The sequence below is a fragment of the Neoarius graeffei genome, chromosome 23 (genome assembly GCF_027579695.1).
Source record: "Neoarius graeffei isolate fNeoGra1 chromosome 23, fNeoGra1.pri, whole genome shotgun sequence".
Lineage (NCBI taxonomy): Eukaryota > Metazoa > Chordata > Actinopteri > Siluriformes > Ariidae > Neoarius > Neoarius graeffei.
The window spans coordinates 7,110,120-7,124,986 of record NC_083591.1 but is presented as its reverse complement, the minus strand read 5'-3'; the positions used below and the strand labels follow the sequence as shown (position 1 = coordinate 7,124,986).

The 14,867-nt window shown below is 41.3% G+C and overlaps 1 protein-coding gene across 2 annotated transcripts in view; it reads right to left on the bottom strand.

Moving 5' to 3' along the window:
• Positions 1–7,999: 7,999 nt before the first annotated feature.
• Positions 8,000–14,867, bottom strand: part of atg5 (ATG5 autophagy related 5 homolog (S. cerevisiae)) — a 56,104-nt gene continuing 49,236 nt past the window's right edge. For both annotated transcript variants that reach the window (XM_060905240.1, XM_060905241.1), the window contains exon 8: positions 8,000–8,941. In XM_060905240.1, coding sequence (XP_060761223.1) covers positions 8,805–8,941 — 137 coding nt within the window. In that variant the 3' untranslated portion in view covers positions 8,000–8,804. The remainder of the gene's footprint in view (positions 8,942–14,867) is intronic.

Below are 14,867 nucleotides of genomic sequence, written 5' to 3'. Positions count from 1 at the left end.
CATTTTCATCGATGCCAAGACTTGTGTCATTTCGCTGTACAACAAATTATAGTCTTCCTTTTTTCACAGCCAGCCAGGAGCCACAAACCACACATCCAGCCCGCTAAAAAGGCAAACAAGTACACACACACACGCTTTCTCTCACACACAATGAATGTATAAAGTGTTTATTTTGACCAGAGGCCATAGAAGTGTTTTTTTTTTTTTTGTCTTCCAGCTGCACAGTGGGAACAGATAGACTTCTTGCCCAGGGAATGAGAGTGATGACTACTCCCAAGCAGGAGAAGGGGCCTAAACAAAGAGCAAAGCAAATTGCAAGGACGTGAATGAAGAGGTCTCTTGGTCTGTCCTCTCGTCGAAGTGATCACAGTGTCTCAGAGCCCCTCAGCACCTGCCAATTAGGGGCCCGGGTTAATGACAGGTTAGCTCTGGCAAAGTGGTCAGGAGGGGGGTTGAAAAGAAGAAGAGGGCGCCTCAAAATGGAGTAATAGAGAGAGTTTTGTTGTTCATACCTTAGGTTGTCCAATCCCACCACGCTACTCCAATGTAGGTGTATATGAAGGGAGGGAGACATATACAAGGGAGGACAGAGGGGAAAGTTCTTCTCCTAACACCTCATATAAGTTCACAGGCCATGACTGGGTTATGTGCTTCCAACCATCTCTGTTTTGCTTTTACACTCCGAAATTGGTGGATGACAACGAGCGAGAGAGCGCACGCACACACACACACAGTGACCCGAGGCCTACCCATTTAATCATTATGTGAACTTCAAAGAGTGCTTCCGGGATAAAAGCGCCATAAGTCTCCTTGCTCACGCAGGAAGGAGCGAGGAGGGTCGAGAAAATGTACGGCGCAAAACGTACGGACACCTACGAGAGCAAAGAGGAATGACAGACAGAGGAAGAGAAGGAGGAGACGGCGCCCTCTGATCTCCTTTAGTGACGGCTTTACAGGAACGAGAGAGCAAGGCCAGGACAGCGTTACTTAATGAACTCATGACGAGGACCTTTGATGTCCACTACAACAAAAAAAAAGGAAAGAAAAAGAACAACACCCCCACTCCTTTCTCACACACATCTTCTGTAGTTGGAAGAGTGAACCATTCTCATGGTCTCCCACAGAATGAGAAAACAAGTGAGCGATGATTAAAATATGGCGGGTGGTACAGAGTTGACTCTCATTCCAACTGAATGACACGAACCATTTTACTTTTTATCCCCCCCCCCGATTTTGCACCAGCTTCTACTACAGGTAGATTAAGTATTTTTGTTAATCAAAAGCACAAAATTATTTAAACATTACCAGTAAACCAGCCATTGTTGATTTTTATGCTTGAGCTCGGAGGAGATTAAAACCAAAAAGTATAACTGAGGGCCCGTTTACACGAGGACGCTGTCGGGTAAAAACGACTAAATATTTTATCGGAAGTGCCTTTCGTCTACACGGGGACGGCGTTTCCGAGGCTGAAAAACGGAAAAAATTGAAAACGCCTTCCAGAGTGGATAAGTTAAAAACAGCCCCCGTTGCATATCCGTCTAAACTACCCAATACGTGAAACTCTGCTCGGATCTGCTCACGTCGGGTACGCGTTTACGTCATACATATGTCATATACTGTCCATGCCAGCCCGGGAAGTAAGAAAGTAAGTAAAAAAGTAAGAGCATATCTGATTACATCGATCCAACGGACCTTCAAGCTGCTCTGGCAGCTTTAATAAACGTCCAGGAGTCCTTCGAACATCTATACCGAATCTGCACATATACCGTTAATGAACAGAGGCGGGTATAGTATGCTCTTACTTTTTTACTTACCATAGCCAGAGTAGTCAAAGTTTTCGCAGCGCAGATCAGACAAGACGGAAGACGTTGCGCATGCGTGCAGACATAGCGGAGGTCTTTCACAGCACCACCTAGCCGCCTGGCATGCACATCCAATTGAATTCCACACATTTATGCGTCACCGTATAGACGCAAATTTCCTCCTTGAAAACGGTCGTGTAGACGCGGAAAAAAAAGTGAGAACGAAAACGGACTTTTGCGTTTTTGTTTCAGACCGTCCCCGTGTAAAGTGGGCCTGAAATAACCAAAAAGTCCTTGTACTAAACTCTTTGGGCCCCAAGAGCACACACAAAAAAGGTCTTTCTGACTAAAATACACAAATAATTCTCCATAAATAATGGAACAAAAGTGCCGTACATGTGTGTATACATCTCCGAATGAGTCAGTGTTGGGTGTTTCCTGCACAACTTTACCAACAAGTCAAGACTGAGAGGTGGGACTTGTGTAAGAGTCTCCATGCAGTCACAATTGACACAGTGGCCTGTCTCTACTCATACCACAGTCTAACTCAGCGAAAATCTTACACAAGTATTTGATGATATGAAAGATAACAATATAAAGCACCATTGTTTCAATACATTTTGTAAAATCGACTGCATTTACACATTTAAGTCAGGTTTATTGATATAAAAAAAAAAAAAAACACTGAATCTCCAGCTTTCAGATGATTTATTACAGATTTCAACTGTATGTTACAATTATTGCATATCTCACTCTATTCTATCCACATTCACTGGATATGAGCAATTGCGCGCTCTGATCGGCTACTCTACTACTAGGATATCAGCTCATATACTGTGAGTAGAGGAAAACAAAATGGCGGCGCGTGTTGCTGAAACAACCGAGGACGACATAAAAACTACTCGAAAACAAAACCTCAAAAATCATTATCAAGTATTTCAAAGAAACAGAAATAGCTAAAAGAATATAGTCCCCCCCCCATCTCCTGTTCCACATTCTAGTCCAGTTGGTGGCGGTAATGCACCTTTCAGGTGGTTTGCCAACTGCCAAAAAACCCTAAAGAAGAAGAAAACCCAAAAAAATACAAAAAACAAACAAGCAACAATATGGAATGAAAGCATCTTTTTTTTTTCAACTATTATCGCATTTTTCACAAATTGCTCCTGTCATTTTGTTTACATTCTAAGCAGAAATGATTTTGTCGGACGTTTTGTATAAACTTTTTATTTATCGAATTTGCAAAAAATAAAAATGCTCCGTTTCTCAAAATCCAGTGAATGTGGATAGAATAAAACAGTTATTCCACTCAATCTCGTCGTACATGGATTATAGCTGACTCGGTGCTACGCGCCTCGTCACCTATCAGCTCACGTACGACTCGATTTCGTGGAATAACTGCTACGTATGAGATCCCAATAAAATCTTGGCTGAAACCAACTGTATAACAGACTGTATGACAATGTGCTCATGATCCTCTAACGACTGACCAGCGATTAAAGAAAACCAGTATCAGGTTGTAATGATATTTCTCGCTCCATTAGCATTTCTTTTAATGCCCTCATCATTGCCAGTACTGTATTTATATTAACCGTCCTGTGAGTTTACCATAATCCTATACCATCCTCTAAACCGACTGATTTTATATTATACAAGCCTGTCTATCTATAACCATTTTTAAGCCCTACAGATTTTAATCTAAATTTTCTGACATGGCCAGAACTTACTTTTTCTTGGCTGTCTTTGGTCACAATGCCACGGAATCATTACGCGTTCTATGACAAGACTGCCGATCTCAACCGAGGACCAAAGAATTTTTTCCCCCTGCGACACACTCAGGCCAACAACCCTGTAAAAACACTTACAGGTAATACAGTGACTGTCTTAAACCACAGCAACAAGTCTGAGAGACATCACTGAGGACTGGATGTGGTTTGAGGTAGATATTTATAGAACAGGTTTTGGGTGAAACAGACTTTCTAAACTTTGTTGTTAGCGAGATTTACTTCATCGAAGAGCAAAACTAAAGCAGCAAACGTCACGTGCTAAACATGAAATGGCGTAGATGGAACATCTTTTTAAGGTCAGGGGGGAATATGTTGTAATTTTATAACTTTATTACGCAATTATGATTGCGTAGATTGCTAATTCTCATCTCATTATCTCTAACCGCTTTATAGATTGCCAATTTAGCCCAGGAGTAATAGGGTTATACCTAGAACAAATTAGTAACAAGCTGAAAATTTCAGAATATGTTCAGAATACCTTTAGGAATAACATACTAAAAGTCCCCGGGAATCTCCCTTGTGCTCTCTGAGAAATTCAGGATGGCGTCCAAAATGGCCACCAAATGGAGATCTGCCCATATCTCAGGCCCAAAACAAAATATTAATGCAATTAAAAGGTCAGAATATATGTTTTGTAGGGTAGGAGAGTAAATTCCAACATGTGTGTATTAACATTATATAATAACTATGTACACATTATTATAACAGTATATTTGTGTATAGTGTGGATCCATTGGTTACTCGTTCACTCCGTCTCATCCTATTCTGTTCACAAAACAACAAACACAATTACTAGGGGTTGGAGCACTTATTTTCATTAATATTAAAGTAAATTGATGTAGTAAAATGAAAAATGGCATGTTAAAAGGTCATGCTGAGTTTAGTCATTTTTTGCCCGAACACACTGGCATTGCTAGTAGTAAAGACTGGCGCTAGAAACTCAATGATTAATTTTTTTCCACCCTTAAACAAGCTTGAATAAATTCCCTACTTCACTGATGGTACAACAAAGGTCCAAGCATTACAACTGAGGCACTGAGAAGTGTTTAAGTCTACTCATTGTTTATAAGCAAGAGCTTTTACTGAGGCAGACCTTTTTGTCATGAAAGTCGCTGGAATGTTGAAGAAGTGTACTGAAACAGCTTGCCATTGTAGTTTTAGAAGATAGAGTTCTCAAATTTAATTTCCCTTTAATATTTTATCAAAGCTTAAAGATGCACTAAATATTAAGGAAATTGATGTCTAATTGTTGTCTTACATTATGTTCATGTATGTAGGTAGCCTACTAAGCTAATCTGTCAATCATGTCAACCATCAAATTCCATGTAATTTCCACATTAATGACCTTGTAATCTTGGTTAATTTTAATTTTAACAGTGTGACAATGGTGAATTTGCATTGCTTGTATGAGAGAACAGATAATTTAACATTTTAATTGCATTTATATTATGTTTTATCCCTGAGATATTGAAAAATCTCCAATCGGCAGCCATTTTGGACGCCATCTTGAATTTCTCAGAGAGCACAAGATGGATTCCCGGGGACTTTTAGTATGTTATTCCTAAGGGTATTCTGAAAATATTCTGAAAAATTCAGCTTGTTACTAATGCTGCGTTCATGTGCTATGGGAAGATGTTTTCCAGTTGGGAAGTGGTATTTACCAGTGTGTTGAGTTCACATGCTTTTGTTGTTGTTGACAAATTAAAGATGGTGGACCAGATTCAGAATCAGGCCTGTTATTTGGCTAAAACAATTATAGATTGCCTTGTTCATCAGCTGCAGCAGGAATGAGTTATCAAAAGTCAAAAAATGCTGAATATTTCCTGATCATGACAAGTAGAGATTTTCTTAACACATTGAATGCCACGCAGTTTTTGGAAATTTGGCTGTAGCCACAATGAGAGTAGCCAGTATCTAGATCATTGTTGGCGTTCTTTGGACAGCCACAGAATATTTTGTATTAGGCTATAATATACGTATTATAATAATATAATATACATAACATGACTCGTTTAGAAGGTGAGAGTCAGCTTTCCGTAGGTGAAAACCACTTCTTTCTTGGTTCATAAGCTAGTCTTGTACCGCTCGCCGCCATGTTGAAAAGGTTAAAGTTCATCTCATCTCGGCAACTCGCGTATCAAAATTTTCTACGAGTTGCCCAGTGGAAAATACCACAAGAGGGGGCGTTCATGTGTGCTTTCCATGTCGGCATTTGGTATGTACCATAATTCCCATAGCACATGAACGCACCATAATTCGTTCTGGGTTGGACTCAATTTTGAGCTAATGCTCTTGGGCTAATTGCTCTGTACAATATTGACCCCCAAAATAATATTTTATAGATATTGGGCATGGTATCTTTTGTATCCTCACCACACACACACACACACACACACACACACCATTAAAACGGAACACAACTTTAACTTTGTTACAAAATATTGATTTAATTATATATTAAGCATTTAAGTTAAGTAGCAAAAGACAGACAAGCAAAATCACTGCATGAAAGAAAAAAGAAAGAAAAATTCATTTGTTCTGAAAGAATGTCTCGGTTTCAGTATCAACATTCCTGCAGATTAATTACACTCAATGCAATGGACACATCTGGAGTCCGAATTCAATACAATAAAAAATTTCCCCGAACATGCACATTTCCAAAATTTTGAAGCCCCAGGTCTTCCAGTCAGTTTGCTGAGAAGAGATCTGGTGTGGTTTCAGTATTCACGCTCCCCATCTGTTGGAGAGTGTACACTCACTTATTCCTATAAGCGAATAATCACTCTCAGCTGCTAATCGTCTGCTCCCCGCTCCAACCTCCTCAGTCATGTCCCCTCCGAACAAAATAAACACAAACAAACGTTGCCAGCATAAACAGTTCTGTCTAGTGGCTGGATAATCAGAGCTGTTTAGGGATTGTGCTGTATCTGCTATAATGTGTCAGGTTTTTGTAAATCTCTCTATGTACTGAGCTTCCGATCTAGAAATTGCTGTAGGTCTCTTCGGATAGACAAAAGACATCCGGAATTAACCGCAAGAGATGAATAACAGGCTGTCGTGTCTGTATTTACATTGGAAAAAAAAAAGCCAAAAGAACACCCATATGCTTTTATATCTGTACGAAATAACAGTTTGGAATACAGCTAATAATTTAAGTCAATCATCGGTTTGTGTGACATTTCCAGTTCTCAGATTGAACCTACACACAGGAATTGAGCAATAACATGTTGCTACCACAACTCAGACAATTTCATTTGCGATTTTCACACCTCTTTCGACCCTCTGCATGCATCTGAAACATTGGTAATGACTTTCCGCGCCAGGGACGCCCAGTTGAGTCGTTCCTGATAATGAGCCAAGTTCCAAGGGAAGATCTAAGTGAATAATTCACGTGTTAGTTAGCTGCTGTGAGTATGTACTGCAATATGTACGCTGACGTGCATCCTCATTCTGCACAATCACGGGTGTCCTTGGGGAAACGAGGGCGGAGCTTGAGGCATATTTGATCAGCCGATCACTAAGATGACCGTATGGCATTACTATAATACCGTAGTGGATGGATATACGAGTAATCAGAGCGCCTGGGACAAACAGATTTTTATTAATAGTTGCCTGGAAGACGTGCAAGTTCAACAACCTGGAGGGTTAAAAAAAAAAACCAACAAACAAACAAAAAAACCTTATTCTCTATTGACATTGCCAAATTTTTCAATTCATAACCATGTTTAAATGCAATTCTTAACACTTCATGCAACTAACTACAGTGCGTTTCTTCACGTTAATTGGTGCGCACAGATGACGGACTGCGCTTTGTGAATCAGCAGCATGTAGGTATGTGGAAATCCTGCTGAAACGCCAGCACAAAACTGTCATACACCTTTCTAGCTAGCACCTCATGAGTAAACATTTCAAACTAAAAGTAAACACGTTAGCCTGACACAAAAATTATTTTTTTTATTTATTATTTATTTATGATACGAGTATTGAACACTATCAAAAAAGGCTAACTTTCACTAGCTCACGGTTCGGTTTCGAGGAAACAAATACACGGTACTGGGCAAGCGCGCTGGAGCTTTCACTTGCCTGGTAGGCTAGCAAATAAATTCATCACCGTCACCTCATGCGTGCTAGATATGTGTCACTAGTTTTGATTACACATTAAGTAGCTAGGTTTGCTTTTATAAATGTCTCATCTCATCTCATTATCTCTAGCCGCTTTATCCTGTTCTACAGGGTCGCAGGCAAGCTGGAGCCTATCCCAGCTGACTACGGGCGAGAGGCAGGGTACACCCTGGACAAGTCGCCAGGTCATCACAGGGCTGACACATAGACACAGACAACCATTCACACTCACATTCACACCTACGGTCAATTTAGAGTCACCAGTTAACCTAACCTGCATGTCTTTGGACTGTGGGGGAAACCGGAGCACCCGGAGGAAACCCACGCGGACACGGGGAGAACATGCAAACTCCGCACAGAAAGGCCCTCGCCGGCCCCGGGGCTTGAACCCGGACCTTCTTGCTGTGAGGCGACAGCGCTAACCACTACACCACCGTGCCGCCTCTGCTTTTATAAATGTTAGAAATTCAAATTAAAATTAGTGTAGTGCTCGGTTTAATCGTCATTTTATTTAGAGAACCGTATTAAGCTGACGGAATGAAAAAAGCTAGTGGTGAATGGCTGATCAAAACTTAAGCTCGGGCCTTTCTGACCCAGGGACACCCGTCACTCAGCAGAACCAGGACAAAATTAGGAACGGGTCAACTCATTATGGTGGTGTGTAGATGAACGAGGTCTAAGGCAACATGTAAAGAAAGAACTCATCAGAGAGAGAGAGAGAGAGAGAGAGAGAGAGAGAGAGATGCATACCAGGGATGTAAAAAGATTAATCAGCTTACTAAACTTAGTGTGGAGAACATATCTGAAGAGACAATGGCAGCATTGTAGTCACTAGTAAGCCAATTTGTTACATAAAAATACCAAGGTAATACGTGAGATGGTAAAAGATGCCATTTACATCCCTATGGCATGCATAAGAAAAGTACCATATTTCCATTCCGCCAAATTTCGTAGTAGTCGGCATGGCAGGCCAGGTAGGCAAAATGTTAATGCAGGAAGTGTGAGGAAAAAAAAAGTGGATACACTCTTCTGGAAGGTCCCTCATGGATGGCAGGAGCAGCAGAGTTGTTCTCGGGCCACCTGGGCAGTTCGGGGTTCAGTCGCTTGACGCTGGAATGATGCAGATGTGGAGGAAGTTGTCTGGATGGCTCAAGTGCTCACTGAGCCACTGGATGGGCGTCTCGAACAGCGGCTCAATGCCGTGAATCACCACTTGGTATTTCTTTGGCTCATCTATTGAGAGAGAGAGAGAGAGAGAGAGAGAGAGATGTTGGATGAACAGATGAACTGTGAGTGACTTATCAGCCTGTTGGTCAGTGAAATGTCCATTTGCCTCCTTTTCTAAAATGTGCCTTCGAGTCCCCTATCCATCATTTTGTCTGAAAAACAAGAGCGTACTCAGGGGTTCTAATGGTCACAGACAAGGACTAATAAGTCCCGCTCTGCTCCACTGAGTCTATACATGTTCATTTTTTAAATATTGAACGCAAGCTATTTTAATTTCTTTAAGAAAAAAAAAAAAACTAAATGTAATATTTCAGTTTCCATGCTTTCGGTGCTTTTAGCTGGTGGACCATCAGCCCTCAACCACATTACCACATCTTGTGCCCAAAAATCTAGCCTGCTGTATCATGGATAAGGTCATGAATAGCTCTACTGTTTGTGCTGGAAAGTGCACAGCAGCCACTGTCTCTCCATCTTTTACTCGGGATAATCAGCGCTGAACTCACACTGGAAAATTGAGGGCGAATGCTGGAGGCAGGAACATTAGCCTGCTGACCTACGGGAAGGAGGTGAGGTTAAGTAGCTAATGCAGCCGGGGGAGAGCAAAACGCCGGCTCAGCCACCGACGCGCACGCTGGATGACCTTCTCCTACTGCTGACCTGAATTACGATCTGCTCCGGCTTGAACCGACTCGGACAATTCCAATAGCCTGAGGTCTACATCCTGTACGTACTCCTCTATAGTTTCCACTGAGGTCTGGGAAACTGAACAGCTTCATTACAATCCTACACAGTTTTGGTACGAGTTCCAGTCAAACTTGTACGACTGACATGACATTTCGCAATCTGAAGGGGCTTAAGGCTTCGTAGCTTTTCACTGCACAGTTAGTAAACACATTTCCGAGAAAACCCGACCACCAAACATGACACCAACCTCGTGATTCATGATCCACAGAAAAGCACGGCCTTTGGACTAGACGCGAGAAAAGATTCTTGAAAATGTAGCCCAGGAACTAAAGATCGGTTTCGGTTCCTCCAATGGAAATGCGGTTGTGTTCTTGAATTTCATTTTATTGTTGCTCCTGCCATTTTGTTGTGTTGAATGAGGCCGTTTTATGGGGTTAAATTTCTGTGCATCCTGGACAGCGTCGAAATTTAAAATGAAGCTGAATATCAACTAGAAACTCACATTACTGTTGGTAATTTCAATAAAATCACATCTGAAACAAAGCTCTTTTTTTTTTTTAAATGTTCAGTCAACACATGGTACACTACTACTGTTAATATTTAGTTTTTTTCCCCCCCAAAAGTAGGATAAAATTAGAGCTTCAACAATAAATCAAGCATCTTTAAATACTAAATCTGTCCTTACTTTTCTTAAATGTTCCGTAATACAATTTTTCTGACTTATTTTGACCTTATCTGATTTGGCAAGATAAGTGAATGCCACCTACAAAACCATGTTCAGTGTAATCAGTAGGAGTGGGAATTATGACAAGATTATATCTCACGATTCTCAGAAGACAATTTCACAATACACAATACGTATCATGACCTCGAGAAAGAAATAATTTCACGGTGAAGAACGGGGAATTAATTTGAACAGTTTTACAATTTCTGCAAATCAAGTGGCTTCCATTCAGTTTGTAATTATAACAAGCTATTAAAAAAAAAATAAAATAGTACAAATGAAATAATCATTTAAAAAAAAAAAAACCACCACCAACGTACTGACGTTATTTATTACGATATTGCTATTATATCACAAACTTCTGTCTATATGATGAAAGCCGAATATCATAGTTTCATCCACGATGTTGAACATGTTGGCAATTGACGCTTTCCTGGCCGATTCTCATTCGAGTGTTCCACTGAAGCAGCTTATAATTAACGCACACACCATGCTGTGGTTATCAGACTCCATCAATCAACCTGTGACAACTTTTAGCGAAGGCAGAGCGTTGGGCCCGGGGTTACTGCTAGGACGCAGAGAGACAGAACGACGAAGGAGACACACAGGACAAAAGTTGGCGTCAAACTCCTGGAGGCCACACCCTATCGTCTATTCATACCAAAATTCAATTTGGTGTAAAGTGAGGGGCGGAGCTCTAGCGACTCTTTATGACTAACAGCTTGACTGTTTTAATCCAGACCTTAGTGCAAAAGTAAAATGCATGTACACCTCATAACAAGATAACCGTTAGAAGGGCGGTTTGGCCGTTAAACATGGCCCAACACTGAGACAGAAAGGTTAAACGGAAGTAAAACAGAGAGCCAAAACAATACACAACTATTTAACGACTCTTCATGATAACCTCTACAGATGTTATCTGAAAAGAAGTCATTTATGGCATGTCAAATAAATCAATCTATCTTAACCAAGCTGAACAGGTTCAATAACTGATCCCAAACAGACTCCTTTTCAGACAGAGAAAGTAACAGGAAGATTCGTGTAATGTTCAGCAATCGCCAAAAACCACAATACCTGAAAACAGAGAGTAAAAGTTGAAGGGCGTTCTAACAGCTTTTCTCTTGTAGCTAACTAACCTTCGTATTTTCTCTCTCGGAGGGTGGGTGCCTTCCCCTCAATCACTCTCAGTATGACACAAAGGGGGAATTCAGTGGCAGTAAAGAAACAGCATGGTCATACAGTGGATCCTAAAGTGAACGCAGACTCCCACGTATGTTCCTACACATACCAATTCCATCACTATTTTCTTCATGGACCATTTACAATTTTTTATTGTGGACTTGTATTAGGATGATATTTCCAATGTGAAACCTGGCCAGAGTTGCAAAGTGAAATATAAAAGTGTTTAAAATGACTGGTCTTTGTAAATATGAAACCAAACTGTGATTTAAGTCATCGTCAAATTCCCATCGCTCACCCCCACCTGCCAAGTGTTGGGTTTTTGGTGTCTATTTTGTATCAATATTGATTATATTCATAGCAAATGATTCGTTCACCTTCAGCTTTATCCTTGCCTGGGTTGTGATGGATCCACGGCGAGAATTCGCCCTGGATGGGACGCCAGTTTATCACATTAACACCGAGGGGAAATTTAGTCATGTGGAACCAAGCTATTGCCCCTTTTCCACCAAAGCAGTTCCAGGGCTGGTTCGGGGCCAGTGCTTAGTTTGGAACCGGGTTTTCTGTTTCCATTGACAAAGAACTGGCTCTGGGGCCAGAAAAAAAACGGTTCCAGGCTAGCACCAACTCTCTGCTGGGCCAGAGGAAAGAACCGCTTACGTCAGCGGGGGGGCGGAGTTGTTAAGACCAACAGCAACAACAAGACCGCGAAAGATCGCCATTTTTAAGCGACGAGAAGCAGCAGCTGTACAAACGCGAAGTCATCCATTATTATTGTTGCTTTTGCTTCGATATTTGCGCCAAGGTTTATGCAAACGTAGCGACGTAACTGATGTGGCTTCCCTTAGCACCGTGAGCTATGGAAAAGCAAACTGGTTCTCAGCTGGCTCGCAAGTTGAACGAGTTGTGAACCAGCACTGGCCCCGAACCAGCCCTGGAACTGATTTGGTGGAAAAGGGGTAATAGAAACCTAGAGAGCATGCACAGAAACTCCACCCAGACTGTAACTTGGGTGGCACAGTGGTGTAGCGGTCAGCACGGTCGCTTCACAGCAAGAAGGTTCTGGGCTTTCTGTGTGGAGTTTGCAGGGTCTCTCCGCACCTGTGCGGGTTTCCTCCGGGTGCTCCGGTTTCCCCCACGGTCCAAAGACATGCAGGTTACATATGATGGGCCCACTGTAATTGGTGCAAGCTGTAGTGGTTTCCCAGCCATTATGTACAGTTGTGGTCAGAAGTTTACATACAGTGATATGAATGTCATCTTGGATATGAACGTCATGGCAATATTTGGGCTTTCATTAATTTCTCTGAACTGTTCTTTTTCTGTGGCAGAATGATTGTACAGTATACATCTTTAATTAAAAAAAAACACTAGAATTTGGTGCACAAGTTTTTAATTTTCTTTGGCTTTTCTGAAATCAACACAGGATCAAAATTATACATATAGGGTCAAAGATATACCGTATTTTCTGGACTATAGAGCGCACCTGTATATAAGCCGCATCCGCTCTATTTAAAAAAAAAAAAAAAAAAAAGATATACAAGCCGCACCGGGCTATAAGCCGCAGATATCTATGTTGAAAAATTAGATATTTACTGCATGTACAGAACGATTTTGTACTGTAAATGTACATGTATGTACCTGAACAGATTTTTTCCGAACAGTGCCTTTTAACACGGCAGCAACTTTGCTGATTAAAACGGAACAGAACCAAGAGAAAATAACCGGTATTTATTTACCTTCATTTCTCCTGTGTTTGAAACCACAAGTCACTTTAATCATCTTCGCTGGATTTGAAAATAATTACCAGTTAGTAATTTGTCGTGCGTGTTCTATCTGCTAAAGATCTGCTAATTCTTCTTTGCATTGATTTTTCGTCTTATTTTTGATTCTACTTCCGGTTAGAGCGCCCCTAGCGGTGGAAGAAAAATCCACAGAATAGCCGCACCTTTGTATAAGCCGCATGGTTCAAAACCTAGGAAAAAAGTAGCGGCTTATAGTCCAGAGTACACACACAACACCTAATATTTGGGTAACACGTCTCTTCGCAAGATTCACCTTGACCAAACATTTTTGTTCATCATGAACAAAATTCTGGCAGAATTCTGGTTGGATATTTCGCGACTCTTCATGGTAGAATTGGTCGAGTTCAATAAAATTTTTTTTCCCTTGGCATGGACTCGGCTTATAAGCACGGTCCATATATTTTCAACAGGGTTGAACTCAGGACTTGTTTGAAGCTTAGGCTACATCCACACGACAACGGCAACGAGATTTTATTTAAAAAAATATCGCGTCCACATGGGCAACGGATCAGTAAAATATCAGGTACATATGGCAACGCAACGCTTGCTGAAAACGATGCAATACACATGCCACACCTCTACGTGCGCTGTAAGACGGTCCCATCGGAGACACCAGAACAATAGAAGTAGGACACATGCGCATAAACCCCTTCTTCTACCCGGTGTGAAGCACTCACAGGAACACACACACAACAACAAGAAGATGGCTGCGACTACGCGAGGAAATCGTGCCTTCTGTGTGTACAAATTAGTTTTATTAGTGTGCATAGTTTTATATAACTTAATTTTCTTATTGTGTGTGAACATTTTGAAAAGCAGTCTTATCCAATAAAAAAAAGAAATTCAAGAAATGGTTCAGTTACTTGTTTATTTAAAATAAAAGCTGTATACAAAAGTGAATGCAATGCAGTGGTTCATACAAAACAGAGAGAGTGCTGCTTGTTCTAGTCATGTGGCTGTGACGTCATCGTAAACAAATCCGTTCTACTCATCCAGACGACTTCGCAATGGCGCCGTTGCCAGATTTTTCCACTCTGGAACCCGTTCTCAAAAAAATATCGTTTTGGGGCACCCAAAACGCCGGTGCCGTGTGGACGCCAGGCCGAAACGATAAACAATTTTATCAGATTCACCTGAATCCGTTGCCGTGTGGACAGGGCCTTAATGTTAGCCTGCTTTATTCTCCACAACCAGCTCTGATGCGTGTTTGGGTTCATTGTCCTGTTGTAACTCCCAAGTCATATTCAAATTTCTGATGGTTTATGCTGAAGAAGTCTTCCTTCTTCACTATTCCATTCACTTTGTGCAATGAACCAGTTCCACTGGCAGCAAAACAGCCCCAGAGCATGATGATCCAACTACCACCACCACCCTCTGTACATGGTGGTCACTGTGGCCAAATAACTCAATCTTTGTCTCATCTGACCATACAGCTTTCCTCCAGAAGGCTTTTTCTTTGTCCCTGTGGTCAGCTTCAAACTTTAGTTAAGCTTGAAGGTGTCAGTTTTGGAGCAGGGGGTTATTTCTTGGATAGCAGCCT